Source organism: Salvelinus namaycush, chromosome 31, assembly GCF_016432855.1.
Source record: "Salvelinus namaycush isolate Seneca chromosome 31, SaNama_1.0, whole genome shotgun sequence".
Lineage (NCBI taxonomy): Eukaryota > Metazoa > Chordata > Actinopteri > Salmoniformes > Salmonidae > Salvelinus > Salvelinus namaycush.
Genome location: NC_052337.1, coordinates 6,545,248 through 6,569,508, shown reverse-complemented (window position 1 = coordinate 6,569,508; position 24,261 = coordinate 6,545,248). Strand labels below are relative to the sequence as shown.

At 41.0% G+C, this 24,261-nt stretch overlaps 2 protein-coding genes across 5 annotated transcripts in view; one reads left to right on the top strand and one right to left on the bottom strand.

Annotated features, from left to right (window-relative positions):
• Positions 1–1,650: 1,650 nt before the first annotated feature.
• purg (purine-rich element binding protein G) lies at positions 1,651–3,602 on the bottom strand. The gene has a single exon (XM_038970894.1). The coding sequence runs from the start codon at positions 3,296–3,298 to the stop codon at positions 2,276–2,278; it is 1,023 nt and encodes a 340-aa protein (XP_038826822.1). The 5' UTR covers positions 3,299–3,602; the 3' UTR covers positions 1,651–2,275.
• A 10,667-nt stretch (positions 3,603–14,269) lies between these two features.
• wrn (WRN RecQ like helicase) overlaps positions 14,270–24,261 on the top strand; it is a 35,020-nt gene continuing 25,028 nt past the window's right edge. Inside the window, exons 1-14 of one of the 4 annotated variants that reach the window (XM_038970507.1) lie at positions 14,270–14,367; positions 14,926–15,002; positions 15,716–15,837; positions 16,210–16,355; positions 16,535–16,683; positions 16,984–17,133; positions 17,272–17,314; positions 18,522–18,624; positions 18,758–19,139; positions 20,909–20,974; positions 21,540–21,654; positions 22,315–22,390; positions 22,486–22,553; positions 23,669–23,777. In XM_038970507.1, coding sequence (XP_038826435.1) covers positions 14,934–15,002; positions 15,716–15,837; positions 16,210–16,355; positions 16,535–16,683; positions 16,984–17,133; positions 17,272–17,314; positions 18,522–18,624; positions 18,758–19,139; positions 20,909–20,974; positions 21,540–21,654; positions 22,315–22,390; positions 22,486–22,553; positions 23,669–23,777 — 1,598 coding nt within the window. In that variant the 5' untranslated portion in view covers positions 14,270–14,367; positions 14,926–14,933. Of the gene's footprint in view, positions 14,615–14,908; positions 15,003–15,715; positions 15,838–16,209; positions 16,356–16,534; positions 16,684–16,983; positions 17,134–17,271; positions 17,315–18,521; positions 18,625–18,757; positions 19,140–20,908; positions 20,975–21,539; positions 21,655–22,314; positions 22,391–22,485; positions 22,554–23,668; positions 23,778–24,261 lie in introns of all 4 variants that reach the window. The other 3 variants (XM_038970506.1, XM_038970505.1, XM_038970508.1) reach the window with 3 other exon arrangements.

Below are 24,261 nucleotides of genomic sequence, written 5' to 3'. Positions count from 1 at the left end.
ACTGAGCCAACCTGTTTTCAGCCATTTTATTACCCTGACTGATCAAAACTTGTTTACTCATGACACTCTCTTGTCTCTCTGCAGCAGACATATGGTGAGCAATACATTTGGAACATCAAATCGCAATACATATAGAATCGTGAGAATCGCAATACATATCGTATCGGCACCTAAGTATTGTGATAATATCGTGAGGTCCCTGGCAATTCCCAGACCTAGTAAAAAATGTTATAGTAAAAGCTCCAGAGGTCTAAAATGTGGCAACAATATATCACCTGTCGTTTAAAGATCTCCGAGGTACCTGTGACAAGGGCTAAACTGTCTGCTGCCTAACCAGCCTCTACGTGTGTAGAGACTCTTTATAAACTGGGTGGTTCGAGCCCTGAATGCTGATTGGCTGACAGCCATGGTATATCAGACCGTATACTACGGGTATGACAGAAAATTTATTTTTACTGCTCTAATTAAGTTGGTAACCAGTTTATAATAGCAATAAGGCACCTCGGGGTTTTGTTGTATATAGCCAATATACCATGGCTAAGGGCTGTGCCCAGGGACTCCGCAATCCGTCGTGCATAAGAACAACCCTTAGCCGTGGTATATTGCCCATATACCACACCCCCTCGTGCCTTATTGCTTAATTAACACATAGGCAACAAAGCCTATATCATTAAAGATGACCTGTGTTAGGAGCTTTTCTCAGCATGACTTGACACTAAAAATATTGTATAGCAGATCATCAGAAAATCCAAGTGGTTTTCACTTAAAATGAATTTGTTAATATGTTAATAAATGACACAGTCAAATGCATTAAATAACTTTTAAAATACACAATGTGATAATGATAATTTTGGGGGGGGACACAGACTAAGTTGCACCTGTTAGTAGTAAGGGTATCTGGGGTGCATTGATAGCTGCATGGGCTGGATCTCAATGTTTCAAGTATCATTGCAAGATTTGTGAAGGCATCAGAATCTTTACTGAAATTCTGGAACATAATCAGTTTTAAGGCTACACCAAGACTCCGTTCCAAATGACACCGTTTTCCCCTTTATAGTGCACTACCTTTGACCAGATCCCTATGGGCCCTGGTCAAAAGTAGGGCACTATACAGGGAATAGGGTGCCATTTGGGATGCACTCCAAAAACATGGAATGAACCTCTACTGTGCTTGGTGGTGCGATAAAAAGTAGATTGCATGAATAATAGCCTATCTTTCTGTCAAAGCTGTGTGTGAATGTATATGAGATGATGTGACACTACCGTTATAACTAAGAAATTACAGCATCACTGCTGATCAACAGTTTCTTGATTGACATCTCCCACTTTGTATATCATATCTAAGCCCATGAATCATATCTTTCATATAGGCATTAGATGGTTATTTTGCAGACAGACATTGTTTAAAGATACATATTCTCATAGTAGTGTAGCATGGGTACCAGTCTGTTTGAGTTATCATTCCACTCTTTGCTATGTCATGTCATGTTTGGCATGACACGGAGTACAAGGAGTGGAATGTTAGCAAAACAGGCTCTGGAGTTCAGGCTAGTGCTAGTGTGCATTTCTATCAAGTACTATTATTATTATTATTATTATTATTATATTATTTGGTTAGTGCCCAAACCACACGGATAACAATACCCAAAATCCTTCATCCTTGTTTATTCTATACTAAGATTAAATCCTCAATCATTAAATACTAACTGCACAGAGCAAATGATTGTTGATGTTTTAACAACAATATCATGTCTAGTCTTCAGCAGTAAATCTTACAATACACCCCACTGCCAATGCTGGTGGAATACCGGAAGTTGTACACTATCATGTCTCACCCTGAGGTATATGGGGCTCACCTTTTTTTCTTCTTCACTCAAACAAGCACATGCGCACACGCACGTACATTCACACACACACTGCAATTCTTTAAATGGACAGTCGACCACAACGAAACATTTTTCTACGCTTCATATAAATGACCTAGCTATATCATCATCTAGCATTTTGTATATCAGTTTTCATTGTGCAAGAATAGGCAACCCGTCCTCCTGCACCGATTTCAAAACGGATGCCATAATCTAAATATACGAATGAAACACAATAACCATGAAAAAATGTAAAAGTGCTAGTTGACAATAGTCATACAGTACAGTATTATAGAGGTACATTGAGAATACTTTTTCTTATAAACTAGGATATTGTCACGTTTACCTTTTCCCTTTTCCGTTTTAACCCACCATCACTAGAAACCTCTAACAACCATAGCATGCCATTGTCAATCCTCTTGGTCTTCACCGTCCTCGCGAGTCTCTGTCCTCTTCTCGTGACAGGTGAAAATTCGCCGCATTTCCCCCTCATACCTGATGAAATTCTCTCCAAATCTGGCCCAGGCTTTCATGGGGACTGTTATGGTGTTCCTGTATGGCTGTCGTACCTCGCTAATCTTCAAAAAGACACCGTACCGGTTGGAACCAACGTCGAAATAAAACCTCTTATTGTCCACTCGAAAGGATTCTGCCTCGGGAAGCTCGGGGGATTCTTCGTGGTTCCTATTGCCTCTTCCACGCTCATCCGTGGCATCACCATCGCCGTAGTCTTCAATAAGCTGCGACAGTGCATCTCTGAATTCGATTAGCCCTTGAGCCGGCAACACTATGGTCTGCTCGATGCCCTGGCCGTAGTAACCCATGGTGCCATGTCCTCTGCTGACAGTCTGTCTGATGCGGAGGAACCTGCCTCGCTGGTTCTCTTTCAGGTCCAGATAGTACTTTCTATTGTCTCTCTCAATGAATTCACTCTTCAGGACGCGATGAGTATGCTCCTCCGACACCGCAGAGCCGGTGGGAGATACTGATGCTGCGTGGTGGTGATCTTGCTGTCTTCTGCGGGAATCTTGGGGGCGGCCCTGGCCATTGCTCTGCACTTCTGGCCGTGGTACCAGGCCACCTCGCAACCCAATGTGAGCGTAATAATCGATGAAGTCACCCAGGCAATATCGTAGATCGGGTGCCATTGACATGGACAGCGTTAATTTGCTCTTCCTGATGTTATCATGGCGGCCTCTTCCAATCCAAACCTCTGCAATTTTTAGGAATCTGCCCCGTGCACTTTGTTTTACGTCCAAATAAAACCGTTTCTTCTGGATATCGACACGTTTAGAGGCAAGCTCCTGAATGTCTATGCCCTGCTGCTGTGTGCCAGGGTGAACATACTGTTGAGGATATGCGCCTCTCGTCATAGAATCTGATGTAATCCTTCCTCTGCCTCTTTCCATCCCTCTTGAACATGTATCAGCCATAATTATTTCGTTTCCACCACAGTTAGCACACGAAAATTTGCTTATCCATTAATAGCCAACATGCTCTCTTTCAGGTAACGTTAAGCATATTAATTTAGCTAGCTAGCCTGCCAGCTTGTGGCTATAGTAGCCTAACACGTTTGAAAAATGCCTCGAATGACGTAAAAATGGCAGATACTAGGCAGGAATCGTCAGCAGATCGAGTTTCTGTGTCCTGATTAAAGGTCAAGCGTAACGTTTGGTGCCATTTCCATCGTAAACCTTGACAAGCCGGGTTACCTAGCTACCCCTTTCCCTGCATCTGACACTTCTCCCCCGTCTGCTAAGAGGCTATGAAAGCTGCTAGCCTACTGAAATGAAAGGAGAAATCGTCCAATCCAGGGTCTCTTGCTTCGGTAGCAGCGGCTTGATGAGCCCAATGAACCCACCCACCAAGCACGGACCAACACCAACGTCTTTTGGACGTCTTTTTTTGGTCCTGTCTGGATCAGCCTTTTTTTTTTCTTTTTTTGGTGAGGTTTTTGGTGAGGTCAGGACCGGCCTTGATTTCAACGTCCGGACCACATTTGGCACAAACCTAGACGTTTATAATTGGTTCAGATTTGGTCCAGTCAATAAATAAAAGTCGAGTATAGTACAGTATAATGTACTGTATTGTACCCTACTTTACGCTAATGTACTCTACTGAACTAAACTACTGAATAAAACTCTACTGTCCTGTACCATTCTCTACTGTGCTGAACTGTGGCATACTGTACTGTGCTGTTCAAACTTGTGAAACAGCCTAGACATCTATGATTAGTTCAGATTTGGTCTGGTCCTGACTGATCAAATTTGAACCTGTTTGGGGGCGGAGCTCATTAGAATAATACCAAGCATGTTTTGCAAGTGATTATTTTTACATTTACATTTTGGTAATTCAGTAGACACTCTTATTTTCAACATCTGTAAATGATGTCTTTTCAACTTTCATTCAGAACCGAAAATTAACCTGATTTCAACATCCGGAAAATACATATTTTCCAATCAAATCAAATGTTATTTGTCACATGCGCTGAATACAACAGGTGTAGACTTTACAGTGAAATACTTACTTACGAGCCATTTCCCAACAATGCAGAATTAAAAAGTATGAAACATTTGCTAAATAAAAAAAGGAAATAGTAACACAATAAAATAACAATAACTAGATTATATACAAGAAGTACCGGCACCGACTCAATGTGCAGGGGTACGAGGTGAGGAAATAGTAACACAATAAAATTACAATAACAAGGCTATATACAAGGACTACCGGTACCGAGTCAATGTGCAGGGGTACGAGGTAGTCGAGGTAATTTACATAATATGTACAGTGCATGTTGGTAGGGGTAAAAGTGACTAGAAAATCAGGGTAGATCATAAACAGTAGCAGCAGCATATGTGAAGAGTGTGAAAGTGTGTCTATGTGTGAGTGTGTGTGTTGCGTCAATATGCATGTGTGTGTGTGTGTTGGAGTGTCAGTGTAGTATGTGTAAATGTGTGGGTAGAGTCCAGTGAGTGTGCATAGAGCCAATGGAAGAGTCCGTGCAATATATATATATATACATACATACACTACCATTCAAAAGTTTTGGGTCACTTAGAAATGTCCTTGTTTTTGAAAGAAAAGCACATTTTTATGTCCATTAAAATAACATCAAATTGATCAGAAATACAGTGTAGCTGGAAATGGCTGATTTTTAATGGAATATCTACATAGGCGCACAGAGGCCCATTATCAGCAACCATCACTCCTGTGTTCCAATGGCACGTTGTGTTAACTAATCCAAGTTTAGCATTTTAAAAGGCTAATTGATCATTAGAAAACCCTTTTGCAATTATGTTAGCACAGCTGAAAACTGTTGTGCTAATTAAAGAAGCAATAAAACTGTCCAGCTTCATTAAATAGTACCCGCAAAACACCAGTCTCAATGTCAACAGTGAAGAGGCGACTCCGGGATGCTGGCCTTCTAGGGATAGTGGTCTTATATATATATATACAGTAAAAATCAAATACAATTTTATTGTTCACATACACATGGTTAGCAGATGTTAATGCGAGTGTAGCGAAATTATTGTGCGTCTAGTTCCGACAGTGCAGTAGTATCTAACAAAAAGTACCAGTCAAAAGTATGGACACACCTACTCATTCCAGGGTTTTTCTTTATTTTTAAAAATGTTCTACATTGTAGAGTAATAGTGAATACATCAAAACTATGAAATAACACATATGGAATCATGTAGTAACCAAAAAAAGTGTTAAACAAGTCAAAATATATTTTAGATTCTTCAAAGTAGCCACCCTTTGCTTTGATGAAAGCGTTGCACGCTCTTTGCATTCTGTCAACCAGCTTCACCTGGAAAGCTTTTCCAACAGTCTTGAAGCAGTTCCCGGCATATGCTGAGCACTTGTTGGCTGCTTTTCCTTCACTCTGCAGTCCAACTCATCCCAAACCTTCAGGAAACAGCAGAGGGAGCATCAAGCATCATCAAGGACAACAATCCCCCGAGCCACTGCCTGTTCACCCCGCTATCATCCAGAAAGCGAGGTCAGTACAGGTGCATCAAAGCTGGGACCGAGAGACTGAAAAACAGCTTCTATCTCAAGGCCATCAGACTGTTAAAGAGCCATCACTAGCACAGAGGCTGCTGCCCTATATACATAGACTTGAAATCACTGGCCACTTTAATAATGTCGCCATATTTTGCATTCCTCATATGCATATACTGAATTCTATCCTATTCTACTTTGTCTTAGTCTATACCGCTCTGACATTGCTCATCCAAATATTTATAGTCTTAATTCTATTCCTTTACTTTAGATTGTGTGTATTGTTAAATATTACTTGTTAGATATTATTGCACTGTTGGAGCTAGAAACACAAGCATTTTGCTACACCAGCAATAACATCTGCTAAGCACGTGTATTTGATTGATTGAAAACATCTCAATTGGGTTGAGGTCGGGTGATTGTGGAGGCCAGATCATCTCTTGCAGCACTCCATCACTCTCCTTCTTGGTCAAATAGCCCTTACGCAGCCTGGAGGTGTGTTGGGTCATTGTCCTTTTGAAAAACAAATGATAGTGGGACTAAGTGCAAACCAGATGGGATGGCGTATCGCTGCAGAATGCTGTGGTAGCCATGCTGGTTAAGGGCGCCTTGAATTCTAAATAAATCACTGACAGTGTCACCAGCAAAGCACCTCCACACCTTCCCACCTCCTCCTCCATGCTTCACAGTGGGAACCACACATGTGTTCACCTACTCTACATCTCACAAAGACACGGCGGTTGGAACAAAAAATCTCAAGTTTGGACTGATCAGACCAAAGGACAGATTTCCAACGGTCTAATGACCATTGCTCGTGTTTCTTGGCCCAAGCAAGTCTCTTCTTCTTACTGGTGTCCTTTAGTAGTGGTTTCTTTGCGGCAATTCAACCATGAAGGCCTGATTCACGCAGACTCCTCTGAACAGTTGATGTTGAGATGTGTCTGTTACTTGAACTCTGTGAAGCATTTATTTGACCGGCAATTTCTGAGGCTGGTAACTCTAATGAACTTATCCTCTGCAGAAGAAGTATCTCTGGGTCTTCCTTTCCTGTGGAGGTCCTCATGAGAGCCAGTTTCATCATAGCGCTTGATGTTTTTTGCAACCCACTTGAAGAAATGTTAAAAGTTCTTGACTGATTGACTGACCTTCATATCTTAAAGTAATGATGGACTATCGTTTCACTTTGCTTATTTGAACTGTTCTTGCCATAATATGGACTTGGTCTTTTACCGAATAGGGCTATCTCTGTATACAACCCCTACCTTGTCAAAACACTATTTCATAGTTTTGATGTATTCACTATTATTATACAATGTAGAAAATAGTAAAAATAAAGAAAAACCCTGGAATGAGTAGGTGTGTCCAAACTTTTGACTGGTTCTGTACTGTATATATATTTTTAAAAAGGGGTTCAATGCAAATAATCCGTTAGCCATTTGATTAAATGTAAGCAGATTTATGGCTTGGGGGTAGAAGCTGTTCAGGAGCCTATTGGTCCCGCTTGCAGTGCGGTAGCAGAGAGAACAGTATATGACTTGGGTGGCTGGAGTCTTTGACACCACCTGGTATAGAGGTTCTAGATGGCAGGGACCTTGGTCCAAGTGATGTACTGGGCCACACACACTTCCCTCTGTAGCTCCTTACGGTCAGATTCCAAGCCGTTGCCATGCCAAGCGGTGATGCAGCCAGTCAAGATGCTCTCAATGGTGCAGCTGTAGATCTTGTGCTCCTTTCGTTCAGAACCTAAAATGAACCTAACTTCAACGTCTGGAAAATACGTATTTTAGACGTTATTTTGCTTACTGGGCATCCAACTCTCCCTTCCTCTCCAGCAGCGAAATCCCACAGATAAAGAGACAGACAACCTAGTTTGAGATGAACAATTTTATTTGACACAGCAAGTGAATTTACTGCAAATAACTGCCTTTATAAAGTATGATAGAATAGCTGCAATAACGTTAGCCGTCACTATCGATATAGATGCTGCAACATATAAAGGCCTACCAATTTTTTTGTACGTGAATGAGGGACAAACATGATAATTGATTGAGAAAATATCGTAATGGCTACCGGAATAAAGTGATGTTTTAGCGCGTTATATGCAAATGTTCCATCCAGTTTTTCCCCGCGACTTAAAAAAATAACATTCTGAATTCAACAACGCAACTGGTTTCGAACAGATGACAAAATAGGTAAGAGATAATCAACGAGGGTCTATGTGTTCTATGGAAAATGCGCGTCATGGAACACACCATCGATAGAGTTGAATTATTTTCTAGCGAACGCATAGAGCCCCGGGTTGATTATTTATACCATGGCTATAATTTAACATATTTGCCGCCTGAAATGCGTTGATTTGCTGGTAGAAGTGTGTTCTGCATCCACTGAAGTAGCTAGCACGTTTACTAGATAGCTACAGTAGTTGCCTTGGTAACCAAACAAACAGACTTGCTAGTTTATCTAACAAAACAATCAGTACTAACTTGCCATTATGACAAATCGAATTCATTTTATATTTACAGTAATTTACCAGACGCTCTTATCCAGAGCGACTTACAGTAGTGAGTGAATACAGTACCAGTCAAAAGTTTGGACACACCTACTCATTCAAGGGTTTTTCTTTATTTTTACTGTTTTCTACATTGTAGAATAAAACATATGGAATCATGTAGTAACCAAAAAATTTTTTAAACAGGTGTTTGTGATAGAATAGCTGATTGTGTTAAACAGGTGATTGTGGAGGCCAGGTCATCTGATACAGCACTCCAACACTTTTGGAAAAACAAATGATAGTGGGACTAAGCGCAAACCAGATGGGATGGCGTATCACTGCAGAATGCTGTGGTAGCCATGCTGGTTAAGTGCGCCTTGAATTCTAAATAAATAACTGACAGTGTCACCAGCAAAGCACCCCCTACACCATAACACCTCCTCCTCCATGCATCACGGTGGGAACCACACATGCGGAGATCATCCGTTCACCTACTCTGCGTCTGGAACTAAAATGACAGATTTCCACCGGTCTAATGTCCATTGCTCGTGTTTCTTGGGCCAAGCAAGTGTCTTCTTATTGATGTCATTTAATGGGTCGGCAGGTAGCCTAGAGGTTAGTTACCGAAAGGTTGCTGGATCGAATCCCAGAGCTGACAACGTAAAAATCTGCCGTTCTGCTCCTGAACAAGGCAGTTAACCCACTGTTTCCCGGTAGGCCGTCATTGTAAATAAGAGTTTGTACTGACTTGCCTAAAGTTAATACAAAAAATAAAAATAAAAATTGGTACACACACTTTACCAGTGTTCTCCACTATATATAATATATATGTTGTTGTTTATTTGATTTATTGCTAAAATAAAGATTCAATAAAATAAGTAATAAACTTGCGTTCTTACCTATTTAAAAAAATATATTCTGACTGACTTCAAAGAGACCACATTCAAGTCCTCCATCCCCCACTTAGTCTGACTGCTGCTCTCTCTGGCTCCACAACAAACCCCCGCCCAGCCATCTAGAGGTGTGAATACCCAGCCAGCCTACAAGAAGAGGATGGTAAGTGCTTTACAGCAAAAAGAGACTTGGGACCAGCAGCACAATCTTGTGTAGAGGGTGTTCTAAATACTGTCATTGTAAATAGTGTGTACATTTATTTATTTATCTATATATATATATTTAAACTTTGTGTGTGGTTTGTGGTGTGTTCACTTATGACATTAGATCAGTGTTGGCTGCTAACTTGGCCCTTATCTTAAATATTTCACTTCTGTGTTTGGAGACATTGGATCAGCATTCTTGTCGCATCTCCTGTTAGTACATTTTATGTAGGGATGCTAATGATCCATCATTTATGACATTCCTGGGAGTGTGTAAACTTGTATTTTTTATTAGCATAACATTTTTGTATGTTTTCTATAGTTATGTTCTTGAAAATGTATCAATTTACCAATTCGGCCACTTGGAGGCCACTTGGGTACATTTGGGCAAATCGTGAAGAACACCTGGGTGAATTCATACTAAATGCTGGAGACTCATATCTCTCTCACTAGCTTTAAGCACCAGCTGTCAGAGCAGCTCACAGATCAATGCACCTGTACATAGCCCACCCAACTACCTCATTCCCATACTGTATTTATTTATTTATCTTGCTCCTTTGCACCCCGGTATCTCTACTTGCACATTCATCTTCTGCACATCTACCATTCCAGTGTTTAATTGGTATATTGTAATTACTTCGCCACCACGGCCTATTTATTGCCTTACCTCCCTTATCCTACCTCATTTGCACACACTGTATATAGACTTTGTCTACTATATGTTTGTTTATTCCATGTGTAACTCTGTGTTGTATGTGTCGAACTCCTTTGCTTTATCTTGGCCAGGTCGCAGTTGCAAATGAGAACTTGTTCTCAACTAGCCTACCTGGTTAAATAAAGGTGAAATAAAATAAATAAATAAAAATAAAAAATGTCATGTAGCTTGCTCATTCTTGAAGTTATCAGTCTGAAATTTTGCACATACACTGTTGCCCTCTTGTGGACACCATGTAAACAGCTTCCTAGCTGAATGTGTGACCTTTCTCTTGCATTTCAAAGATGATGGTACAACAAAGAAAAAGTAGTTTTTTTCTTTGTATTTTCTTTTACCAGATCTAATCTACAATGTAGAAAATAGTAAAAATAAAGAAAAGCCCTGGAATGAGTAGGTGTGTCCAAACGTTTGACTGTTGTATATTTTCCTATCTGTTTGTAATGGTCCCTGTGGGAATCAAACCAAGGGCCATGCGCTACCAACTGAGCCACATGGGACCACATAATTCAACAATGCCAATAATATTTTCAATTCGACTTCTGCTTTCAATAGCAGCAAAACATAGAACATATAAGAATGAACTATAGCCATTGAATTCTACCATGCAAATGTACCGTGTATTATAGTGAAATAATACATACTCTAGAATTTCCTTCAAGCCAATCAGAAACAAGTATTCATCAATACCATGGTATAATTAAGCATGAGTATAGCATGGTATAATAAGGCATGAGGGGGTGTGGTATATGGCCAATATACCACGGCTAAGGGCTGTTCTTAGTCAAATCAAATCAAATTTAATTTGTCACATGCGGTGAATACAACAGGTGTAAACCTTACAGTGAAATGCTTAGTTACAAGCCCTTAACCAACAATGCAGTTTTAAGAAAATACAGCCAAAAAGTCAGAGATAAGAATAACAAATAATTAAAGAGCAGCAGTAAATAACAATAGTGGGGCTATATACAGGGGATACCGGTGTTGAGGTAATTGAGGTAATATGTAGTTATTAAAGTGACTATGCATAGATAATAACAGAGAGTAGCAGCAGCATAGAAGGGGGGGGGGGGGGGGGAATGCAAATAGTTTGGGTAGCCATTTGATTAGCTGTTCAGGAGTCTTATGGCTTGGGGGAAGAAGCTGTTTAGAAGCCTCTTGGACTTAGACTTGGCGCTCCGGTACCGCTTGCCATGCGGTAGCAGAGAGAACAGTCTATGACTAGGATGGCTGGAGTCTTTGACAATTTTTAGGGCCTTCCTCTGACACCGCCTGGTATAGAGGTCCTAGATGGCAGGCAGCTTGGCCCCGGTGATGTACTGAGCCATGCGCACTACCCTCTGTGGTGCTTTGCGGTCGGAGGCCGAGCAGTTGCCATACCAGCAGTGATGCAACCCGTCAGGATGCTCTCGATGGTGCAGCTGTAAAACCTTTTGAGGATCTGAGGACCCATGCCAAATCTTTTCAGTCTCCTGAGAGGGAATGGGTTTTGTCGTACCCTCTTTACGACTGTCTTGGTGTGCTTGGACCATGTTAGTTTGTTGTTGATGTGGACGCCAAGGAACTTGAAGCTCTCAACCTGCTTCACTACAGCCCCAGCTCGGTCCTCCTTTTCCTGTAGTCCACAATCATCTCCTCTGTTTTGATCACGTTGAGGGAGAGGTTGTTGTCCTTGCACCACACAATCAGGTCTCTGACCTCCTCCCTATAGGCTGTCTCATCGTTGTCGGTGATCACTGTTGTGTCATCAGCAAACTTAATGATGGTGTTGGAGTCGTGCCTGGCCGTGTAGTCATGAGTGAACAGGGAGTACAGGAGGGGACTGAGCACGCACCCCTGAAGGGCCCCCGTGTTGAGGATCAGCGTGGTGGATGTGTTGTTACCTACCCTTACCACCTGGGGGCGGCCCGTCAGGAAGTCCAGGGTCCAGTTGCAGAGGGAGGTGTTTAGTCCCAGGGTCCTTAGCTTAGTGATGAGCTTTGAGGGTACTATGGTGTTGAACACTGAGCTGTAGTCAATGAATAGCATTCTCACATAGGTGTTCCTTTTGTCCAGGTGGGAAAGGGCAGTGTGGAGTGCAATAGAGATTGCATCATCTGTGGATCTGTTGGTGCGGTATCCAAATTAGAGTGGGTCTAGGGTTTCTGGGAAAATGGTGTTGATGTGAGCCATGACCAGTCTTTCAAAGCATTTCATGGCTACAGACGTGAGTGATACGGGTCGGTAGTCATTTAGGCAGGTTACCTTAGTGTTGCTCACAATGCAATCCAGGCAGAGTGCCTGGATACATCCCATCACCGTGGTATATTGGCCATATACCACAAACCCCAGAGGTGCCTTATTGCTATTATAAACTGGTTCCGAACGTAATTAGTGCAGTAAAAGTAAATGTTTGTCATACCCGTAGTATACGGTTTGATATACCACAGCTGTCAGCCAATCAGCGTTCAGGGCTTGAACCACCCAGTTTCTTATTAAGGGATAATGCCAGAGACGCCGGTGTTTGGAGGATATATTGGCACAGGTGTTGTTAGGCCCGAGACGAAGTCGAGGCCGGCAAACTGTGCCAATATATCCTCCAAACACCGGCTTCGATGGCATTATCACTTTTATACAATGGGTTACCAACATATTCAAATATTGGTTGAAACGTTATTTTGATGAATTTATTCATACTATTTCATCCTTCAACAAGATATAGTCCCGACACAAATCTAGGGTTGCTACCCAAGCCGGGTGGTCGTTCGTTCTATCAGTTCGGTTGCTAGAGACGCAACCCAGTTGTTCAGTCTTTTTGGTCAGCATCTATGTACGCAACCCATTCTTTCTTGCTCAGGAGAAGAATGACAGATTTTTACCTTGTCAGCTCAAGGATTCAATCCAGCAACCTTTTGGCTACTGGCCCAATGCTCCTACCCGCCAAGCTACCTACCGCCCCACGGCTAAGGGCTGTATCCAGGCACTCTGTGTTGCTTCGTGCATATGAACAGCCCTTAGCCATGGTATTGGCCATATACCACACCCCCTCAGGCCTTATTGCTTAAATAACTCCAGGAGTGATTGTATGCTATAATTAAGAAATAAGGCCAGAGGGTGTGTGGTATATGGCCAATATACCACGGCTAAGGGCTTATGCACGACGGAACGCAGAGGCCATATACCACAACCCCCCGAGGTGCCTTATCGCTATTATAAACTGGTTACCAACGGTCTGTTATAAACTGGGTGGTTTGAGCCCTGAATGCTGATTGGCTGACAGCCGTGGTATATCAGACCGTATACCACTGGTAAGACAAAACATTTATTTTTACTGCTCTAATTACGTTGGTAGCCAGTTTATAATAGCAATAAGGCACCTCGGGGGTTTGTGGTATATGGTCAATATACCTCCGCGTTACATCATGCCTAAGAACAGCCCTTAGCCGTGGTATATTGGCCATATACCACACCCCCTCGTGCATTATCGTTTAACTATAAACTGGGTGGTTTGAACCCTGAATGCTGAATAGATGAAAGCCGTGGTATATTTAAGCAATAAGGTCCGAGGGGGTGTGGTATATTGGCAATATACCACAAACCCCTGACATGCCTTATTGCTATTATAAACTGGCTACTAATGTAATTAGAGTAGTTCAAATAAATGTTCTGTCATATGCATGGTATATGGTCTGATATACCACGGCTGTCAGCCAATCAGCATTCAGGGCTCAAACCACCCAGTTTATAATTTGTAATAATAACGAAATGAATGTTGTCTTAATAACATACATCCTTAAAATAAACCATTAAATAATTATTTATTCATCAGGTTAGATATTTTTTTTAACCGAAAGCCGGGAACTGTTTAATGATTAAAACGCTCAGAAAAAGGGTTATGATATGATGACTGATATATGACTGCGCTTTTGTTTCACAAGTGCAGCTAATGTAGGATCATATTATTGTTATTCCTCAGCGACTGTAACCAAAATTGTAATACAAATAGGTGCTGTAATGTTACGTAGATGCAACTCATCTTCCAAAACAGTACGTGGCAGCAACTCTCGAGTATATTGAATAAAAAATGACTACAAATCAAAAAGAAGAAGAAGAATACGGCGGGAGATGTTAGCATGTTTGGCAGATAACGTTAACTACGCGTTCGATATTAGCTAGCCAAGAATAGACGTGAAACATCTCTGGAGTTAGCTAACCACCGTGAGTGAGTATGGAAACACATGAAAGTAGACAACAATAGCTATCTAGCTAATGCAGCCAGCATAGCACATGACGAGTAAACAGTCAAGCAAGTCAACTACAACGTTTGTTTGCGTTGAATTCAGCAAACTAGCACGGATTCTTGACCTTAACCCTTGATGTAACATTAGAGGACGTTAGCCACCTAACTAACAACTTGGCAGCTGTTGGATTAACAATGGAAAGTTGGAAATATCTGCTATGACAGGTATCAGCGCATGTACATGTGTTTTAGCCAATGCTAAACAATTTCAGACTGAAATGCAAACGTTAGCCTATAATAAAGATGGAAACACGACACTAGCCATGACAACAGCTGTCATTGTAAAGAGATTTATTTTACACCAGCATATTTTGCTGTTTATTTAGCTTGCTAAGGAATACAATCTGATTTTTAAGCTGTATTTGCAAAAGAGGAACATGTTGGAAACAAGGAAGGACTCATGCCACAGTGTTGTATTCTACACTGTAGATGCTGTAACTATTATTAACGCTTATAAAGCTCTTTCCCTCTGACAGATTCAAACATGACTGACAGGAATTTACCTGAGTGGATGTCGAAGATAGAAACTACTGAAAAAGATGCACTTAAACAGGTAATTGAAGTTGAGTAAACAGTACTCACATATATGGTCCAAGATAGTGAACAACGAACTGGTATGGTTAGTAAGCCAGAAGTAGTGCCTTGTTCCTGGTTCGTTAACAGATGGCAATATCACCAGCACAGTGTGTAGACATCCCCAGTAGTACAGGTCTACTGGCCTCCAAATGCCTGCCAACAGCTGTCTGAGGTTGGCTATCAAGGTGTGGTTAATTTTCAATTCAGTGAGACTCTCTAATTTGCTTATGTTTACCTATCCACCTGAGCTGTGCAGGGTCATATGCAAATAAAACCATTGCACTGTTTCTCTCAACCCATTTCAATATTCAGTATTGTTAGTGCATGTGATATTTCCTTTTGACCACCATTGTTAATTAGTTATAGTTAGAACATTTTAATTAATACTGACTTGAGTTTAATTCAACCAGTTTATTGATACACCATGTGTTGCTGTATAGAGGTCTATGAGACGAGTCCTGCATCATGCTGTCACTCTTCAACATTTGCATATGTGATGTATGTACTGGAAATGTAAATTTCTGTACATGGAGTAAGAACTCATGTGCCCGATGGACAATAGTGAATGGCCTTTTATTTGCATATTTCCTTCGACAGAGCAAACCCAATATGCCCAGTTCTGTGGATAATGGCTGGTAATGTAGTCTCTCTGTGGGGGTAATAAGTAACACTTTTGTTTTTTCTCAACAGGTTCAAACAGGACTCTATAAAAGAAATGTCATAGAGGATGACCTTCCTTATCTAGAGTTCACTGGCACAGTCATATTCAGCCAGGAGAAAAATGACTGCTCTTTTCTGTCTGACGAGTTAAGGTAATCAAGACTATCACCAGTCTAAGTCTCATAGTACATTCAGTGTACATGTAATAACACAGAGATTGAGCAGTCAATCAAGTCCGTTGTACAGTGGTAAGCAGGTAGGCCTAGCATGTGCAGTCATGGGTTTAGACGCATCACTTCTCTGAAGGCGTATCTATAATCTGGAACTCGTTGTCGGTTTGTCTTGATTGTAAAACGTGTTCACAGCTGTAAAATAAATGTCTGAATCCAAATTTTGGGGCAAATAACATCTCAAAAGTGTACCAACAGCATTGTACGTTAATTATAGTGGGCAATAATTGTTTTTTTACTTGGATATTGCACCTCATTTACACATCAGTCCCTCTTGTTTTTTTTTCTTCATAGGTCTAGTCTTTCACCTGGCTCTGCTGTGGGGTTTGACATAGAATGGCCTCCTTCCTTCACCAAAGGCCAGAAGAAGAAAGTTGCCTTGGTCCAGCTGTGTGCTTCTGTGGAGAAGTGTTACCTTTTTCACCTCGCCCCCATGTCAAGTAAAGTTCACAGGGGAAATGTCTCGAACATTGATTTATCGTTGTATGAATCATTTTCTGCTTATCACTTCTGTTATGTTGTTGCTGCCTATAGTTTATCGGTATTTCGACACATCAGAAACACGTTTAGACCTGTTCTGCAATGGTTTTCTGTATTGCATATCTCTGACTTCTTGCAGGATTTCCAACTGGCTTGAAGATATTTTTGGAGGATGAGACAATCCGGAAAGTTGGCGTGGGCATCGAAGGAGACATGTGGAAGCTACTCTCTGACTTTGATGTCAAACTGAAGAATTTCGTGGAGCTTGGAGATTTGGCAAATGGAAGAGTAAGATCACAGAATTGTACCCTCATTTTACAGCAATTACACAACTACCAATGTGTTTACTCATGGGCCAATGTATCAAACACTTCCACTTGTTGGTGTGTAACCATATAGTCAAGTCCTAAACAAAATGTCAAGTTAAAAAGGTATCATTCCAAATACAGCAAAAATACTGGCCTCAAATATTTCACCCAAAATGCATCTGCTAACATGCTATGAGGAATAGCAAAAGGACTGTTTGATTGCTCTAAAGCTACATACAGTATTATATCCTCACTGACTAGAATTCTCTGTGATTTCCAGCTGCGATGCGGTGAGAGATGGAGTCTGGATGGGCTCGTCAAGCACCTGTTCAAGAAGAGGCTGTTCAAACAGCAGGATGTGCGCTGTAGCAATTGGGATGACTTTGAACTCTCCCAGGAACAGAAAAGATACGCAGCTACAGATGCTTATGTGAGTGGGGGAAAACCTACTGTATCATATTGTGTCATTGGAAGAATAGAGAACTGGTTTTGTGGGAGAGTTGTGCAAGGGATTCTGTGTTTGTTTATCAGCCATGGTTTTTTTTGTTTGTTTTTTTGTCTTGCCTAGGCTGGCCTGATCATTCATAGCAAACTGAATACTATGGACCCTGGTGAGTATTGTGTAGATTTCTTTGATGTGTCATACATGTGTTATGTTTCTCAAATCCCAGTTATTTTATTGGTTTCCTTCATTTAAACCCCCTAAGGTCCATGTCCACGCCCCCGCGGAAATAAAATTAGAAAAATGTTTTTTTTAAATCCCAATGGAAATCTGTCAGTTTAAGATAGAGATATCTGCGTCTCAATCCACCGGTTCCGCCTATGTCGCTCTTCTGCATTTGCGGTGAAAGGTGACAGAGCTAGAGCGGTGTTTATCAGACCATGAGACATCCTGAAAATGGTTCTTCTCACAAAATCCTTGGTAGCGTCTGAAGGGTTTGGCCTACAAACTATTATGACCCCTCTATGGAAAGATGAGACTCTCATGAACTCTTATGCTCTACGACCACCACAAGTGTCAGGAGACTCGTCTGAAGTCGATACAGCCAATCTGCCTTCTGTCTGTAGTGTCCATACTGTTTGGGCTAACCCTCTGTGCAAAGGTGAGATTCTCACAAACATGTACAGTACCATTCAAAAGTTTGGACACACTTACTCATTCCAGGGTTTTTCTTTATTTTTATACACATACTAAGCAGCTCATGTTATAGACAGAAGCGTGCTACATGGCATACCAATCCAAACTTGTCTCTTGGCATGTCCAGCCCATCCATTATCTCAGCCAGTCATGGCTAGCTTGAAAGTTCCTGTCTGTTTCTCTGACTAAACCAACTAGGCTCGTAATTTAACAATTGTATTCATATTTACAGATGGTATTCAAGTTTGTTATTAAGGCACATGAAAGTTATCATGTTCCAGAAGGCATTTCTGCCAAAAAAATCATTTTGATAAAAATGTAAGTTCAAATGGCTCTCCTGTGAATTAGTGACGCGTGATATACACCTAGTTTAATGAAATGAGTCAGATCTTTTTTTATATCGCTCAGATATAGGAGAGACACTTCAGAACAAACTTCCTTTTGTTTTATTTGGGGGGGGGGCTATTTGTTCCATGTAGTGAATAAGCTAATAGCAGTAAGGACCCCCCCAAAAAAATATATTTTTAAGGGGTCTTAAAATGCTAAATGATCTTTGGTATGACCTTCATAAAACAATTCTGTATAGTTAGTAGAATCCCCCCCCTCCCCCGGCTTAGACTCTGGTTGGTTAATAGCGGTATCTTTAAACAAAATATATGTCTCTTTGTGCTCCAATAAAGGAGTGAATTCTCAGTCTGGCCTTAAGGACAAGCTGTCTCAAATGGCCAATGAAATTGAGGAATTAGCTGGCAGCATCCCAGAAGAAGTCAATGACATCCAGAGGTCCAGTATACAGACATTACTATTCCAACATCAAGATTGTTGTTCACTCATTTGTCTGATTCGTAAGTACAGTACAGACAAGGTCAGAAATGTAATCAGTCTCAAATGCATTTCTTTTCTTTTGTCATTGTAGCGTTGCAACGCTAGTGGAGGACCTGTATGTTAGTCTCACTGCTCTGAGAGATTTGCTGTCAAAGAACAACACCTCAGCTTCAAACATAGATCCAGAACCTTTGTCTCACGACCTCCCAGAGAACAAGACCCTCAGTCCTGACGGAACAGACGCAACCAATGGAACACAGATGGATCAGGGCTCACCCGGAGAAGATGAGGACCTCAATCACTCTAACATAGATCTCTTTAAGGTTCCTGAACCCATGGAAGAGGCCAGCAAACCCATAGACTATCAAGGAGACTGCATCATGTCCCTGGATATCTCAGAGTATGAGCTTCAAATGCTGGAGAGGCAAGCTAAGCAGGAGGATTTGGAGGAGCAGTCCACTTTGGAGTTCCAGGTGAAGAGCAAATCTATTTAGCCTGATCCCAGACCTGTTTGTGCTGTAATGCCAATTTCTATGGTCATCGTCACGCCAATAACCAATAAGACGGGACTAACAGATCTGGAACCAGGTTATATCCATTTGTATTTATGTGGAGGATTCTACATTAGATGTCATTGTTCAGGAAACAAGCTAAGGATAGAGAGTCCTTTATTGACCTCTGTTCATTTTGCATTATGCCACCTTCATGCAAATGTCCTGAAAGTTTGTTGGCAGCCATTTATTGTCCCACTGATGTGGGCTAGAACAACTAATATATTTAGCCCTTATTCAATAGGGATGGAAGTTTGAACAACTGGTAGTATTTGTGTCACTAGTTTCAATAGAATGTCTTAAGTCTGCATATCATAATATGGCCGGTGTCAGTAAACGTCAGGGGGAAAAAACGTAAATAAATTGTTGCCAGCAGCATAGTTACAGTCACCAACACTATGGATAACATAAAAACCGCCTACCCAGCTCAGCTATGGCGAGTAAAATGGTCAGAGTGAGCTGTTCTCTCATGTCTTGAAGTAGCTACCAACTCTCTGAGTTTACGAGTGCCCAGGGCGCACTCTGGCTTTAAGAGTGTGTGAACTATGCTGAATGAGTGTAGACCAGGGTTTAAGAGTGTGTGAACTATACTGAATGAGTGTAGACCAGGGTTTAAGAGTGTGTGAACTATGCTGAATGAGTGTAGACCAGGGTTTAAGAGTGTGTGAACTATGCTGAATGAGTGTAGACCAGGGTTTAAGAGTGTGTGAACTATGCTGAATGAGTGTAGACCAGGGTTTAAGAGTGTGTGAACTATGCTGAATGAGTGTAGACCAGGGTTTCCCAAACTCAGTCCTCTGGACCCCAAGTGGTGCACGTTTTAGTTTTTGACCTAGCAAAATAAACTAATCATCAAGCTTTTAATTATTTGAATCAGCTGTGTAGTGTTAGGGCAAAAACCAAAACGTGCCCCCCTCCAGAGTACCGAGTTTGGGAAACGCTAGTGTAGATGAAGAAGAGCTCTCCAGTAGGTTTACCAAAAACATTCAAGGGCCATTTTCTTTAAAAGTGAGGTTACAAGTTTATCAACTTTCGAAGCAGAATTACTTTCCCATTGTTCTTCAACTGGAGTGTATGATATACCATTTTCTAGCTCTGAGTCTCTACTTTTATCCAATGTAAAAAAAAAAATAAAAAAAAAAAGCACAATTTCAAATGTTGCTTCATAAGATCAAATCGAGCCGAGCAGTCACATATAATAATATATTTAGCAGGTGCTTTTATCCAAAGAGACTTAGTCATGCTTGTGTACATTTTACGTACGGGTGGTGCCGGGAATCAAACCCACCTGCCGTTGTAAGTAGGGCTGTGGCGATACAAGTATCGCAATATTTTTTCCATAGCAAAAATATAAAACAAGCAGACTAAACTCTTTTGGTCCTTTAAAAACCTGCTGTATGTAAAATATTGTGTGTTATAGCTTGGAAAATAAATTGGACTGGATGACAATATAATGATGTTTGTTTCCAACATTAGGGATGTTTTCCTAAAGAAGGTAAATCCGCTTCATGTTTTGTTTCCTTGCCACGATACTAACAAGTATCGCGATACTGGTATCGTCCCGACACTAGTTGCAAGCGCCATGCTCTAACAATTGAGCTACAGTAGACCTCATTCATTATCTTCACTAATCAACTTCACCCACAGTATTAGGTTCTTAATGCTTTGCTCTTTTGTCTTTTCTATTGAAGGATAAAAATGCCCTGGATGACTCTGCAGACCTATTGTACAAAGTGGAGGAGAGCGAGATGCTACAGGTAATAGTCTGGATGTTAGAGAGAACGATGGATTTCCCCTCTTACCATACATTATCCTTACAGATGTTATCCTAACCTCTCATCAGTCAGTATGCCCATTCTCAACAAGCCAGTTTTACACATTCAAGCACGTCTGAGGTGTGGATTTCTCTCATTAACCTTCTTATAGCAGGCCTGGGTCAAAATATGTCAAAAATGTGAGTTTGTTAGTTTGATTTGTATAAAATATGTCAAAACCGTGAGTTTCTTAGCTTGATTTTGATCAAATATGTCAAAACCATGAGTTTGTTAGCTAGGTTTTTTGTTTGCTTTGTACAATTGAACCAATGGATGTATTTATGTTCTGCTTTTATTTAACTAGGTAAGTTATTGAACATATTTTATTTTACAATAACGACCTAACAATGGATTAGTCCCGAAAGTACGAGCTCCAAACTAAATCAAGTACGTATTATATTTTCAAGTGTACAAAAGTATATTTGACATAAGCATTTGCCCCAGGTCTGCTATTGGTTAAGAACCAGTGCCTTGTGTGATGATGTGGTTTGGATGTTTCTCACCTCAGTGTGTGGAGGAAGTGGAGAGGTTGACTCAACAGAAGCAACACCAACCTGAGGAAATGCCCTCTGGCCTTGGCAATGAGGAGGATGACATAGAGGAGCTGGAGGAAGAAGATTTTGGTACTGATGGAGCTATGTCTTAGCTGTTTTAGGTTTCAAAGATTGTTGTGGAGAAATACTAATGGACTGACTGACAAATAGGCAGCCTTATTATAATCTATTGCGAGTGTAAAAGGAGGATGCTCTCAGTCTACTGTGTGTTGATTGAAGTAGAGTGATGGTACATTTTAATAAAAGGAGCTAATAATAGCTATAATTTTCTGCTGTAGGCAGTGGAAATAGTGGTGAGCCTTTACACAAATCCCTTGACCTATATAGCCAGCATTATAATTAAATCATGCTCTACTCTGTTAAAAAATCAATACCAACACAGAAACCTATTCAAAATCACACGTTGAGATAGATTTAAGCAATAAGGCCCAACCGGGTGTGGTATATGGCCAATATACCACGGCTAAGGACTGTTCTTACGTACGACGCATGCGGAGTGCCCTTAGCCATGGCATATTGGCTATATACCACAAACTACTTATTAATCCAATTCCCTCTAGGAGTTGGGCTCATTGCCAACAGCAGGGTTTTGGAATAGCAGTTTCGGATTAATCGCCAGCCTTGTGTACTCGGGCAGATGTTAACCTCCAGTGTCAAATGTACTCAGGCTGATGTGAGTGTATTTCTGTGTCAGTCTATTGAGGCTTCTTTCCCGCTCTCCACATCCAGATCCATCTCTTCCAGAGCCACTCCCTGAACAAATCAAATGTCTAAAGATGTATTTTGGACATAGTCGCTTCAAGCCGTAAGTCACCCCCCCCCCCCCCCCCCCCCCCTCCCCCATATGTTCATATTATAATTTGTCATTTGTACATGAAAGAGAAATCCCCTCTGTTTCAGAGTACAATGGAAAGTAATTCACTCTGTTCTGAAGGAGAGGCGAGATAACCTTGTTGTCATGGCAACAGGTAAGTTCCATCCCCCACTCGCCATCGTGTTAAGTTAATTATAATTGACTAAGTCGTCACGGTAATATGAGCATCCATATGGATGGCATCGTATAGTTCCAATAATAAAGTGTAGTTCGTAAATGAATATTCCCCGAAGAGGTACATAAAAAAAAATATATATATTGGGCTTTCATCCTTTTGTTCAAATCTGATGTACTTGCACTTATACTACTGCTATTGCACTGCCACCTAGTGGAGGGTTTCGTTATGACTCTGAAATCTCTATGCACATTAATCAGACCTGTATGACAAGTAGCGTAAGTTAGTTCTGCTGCGGGATATTCAAGGGTACTGCAAATATATTTGTAGTTACAGATTCACACAAAAAAATCACAAAAGCTCTGAGGAAGGTCGTGTGGTCGATACGTAAAGCTTAATAAAGAACAGTGTTCAGGTTTCTTAGTTTTAATCATTTTATTCAACTGTTACTGTGCACCTGAAAAAAAGACAGCTCAGATGTGCGAGTGCCTTTTTGAATTATAGTTACAGATGACAACATCCTTTAATTAGTATGTGACAGAAACAGGCTGAATGAGTATAGTCACGAACAGGCTCTTAACAGAAAGGGAGACAACGCAGAGATCAAGGAATAACAAAAATATATTTCTTAACTAAAGTAAACTATATTTTAATTAACAATGGTGTGTGGTTGCGTGCAAAGATGGTAATAATATGGAGCCATGCCAAAATAAACAAACCACAAAATGCCACAACCAAACCAACATACATTGTGTTTGCATGGAGAGAGTCTCCTCAATGAATGGGGGGAAAGGTGTATTTATCCCCGGGACACACCTGGACTTGGGTGTGTTTCCCTGACAACCCTCCCGGCTCCGCCCACCAACATCATATTAAGGAAATTAGCAAAGAGAAAGAAATTCGGTAGACAGAGTGGGAGGGTCGTCACAGTATAGTTAAGGAAAATATGCTATCACTTATTCAACTAACTATTTTCTGTAATGGAACATCTTGGGTTAGTAGGTGAGATATGCAACGTGATGTAAAATCAATGAGGATGTCAGCCATTGGTATTCTACTAGCTAAACTAAGTGTTTGTCCATGTCTCCCTGAAGGCTATGGGAAAAGCCTGTGCTTCCAGTTCCCCCCAGTGTACTGTGTTGGCGTCAGCATTGTTATCTGTCCTCTCATCGCTCTCATGGAGGACCAAGTGCTCCAGCTCGAGTGAGTAGCAACATTTTAGCACCAGTAACCTTTTAAAAATACCGTACCTACCAATGTCATTTTCTACTTTTAACATATTTTGATTGTCATACGCCATTGATAGAAATAATCACATGAGTTCGACTGCTTGTTTTTCCCCATATATATTGAAGAATGTGAAAATGTCATGTTTTGCAGGAATAGAAGTATCTGGTAACCATTAGAGCTCATCAATGTTGGTATTCTTCTGAGTGAAACAGTATGTAGTGTTTGGGTTATAGGTGACACCTAGTCAGCCAGTGGTGCGTTCAGCAGGACATAACGTTGTGCAACGTGCAGATAGAAAAACAGCATGTAGAACAAACACCCCTCTAACATGTAGAATAAGGAACCATGTCAGCTCATGATATTTCTATCTGCAACGTTCCACAACCTGAACGCTGTCCAGGTGAGATCATGGTGAGGTTCCCCTGCAACAACGTAGGGTTTTCTCTTTATTTTCCAG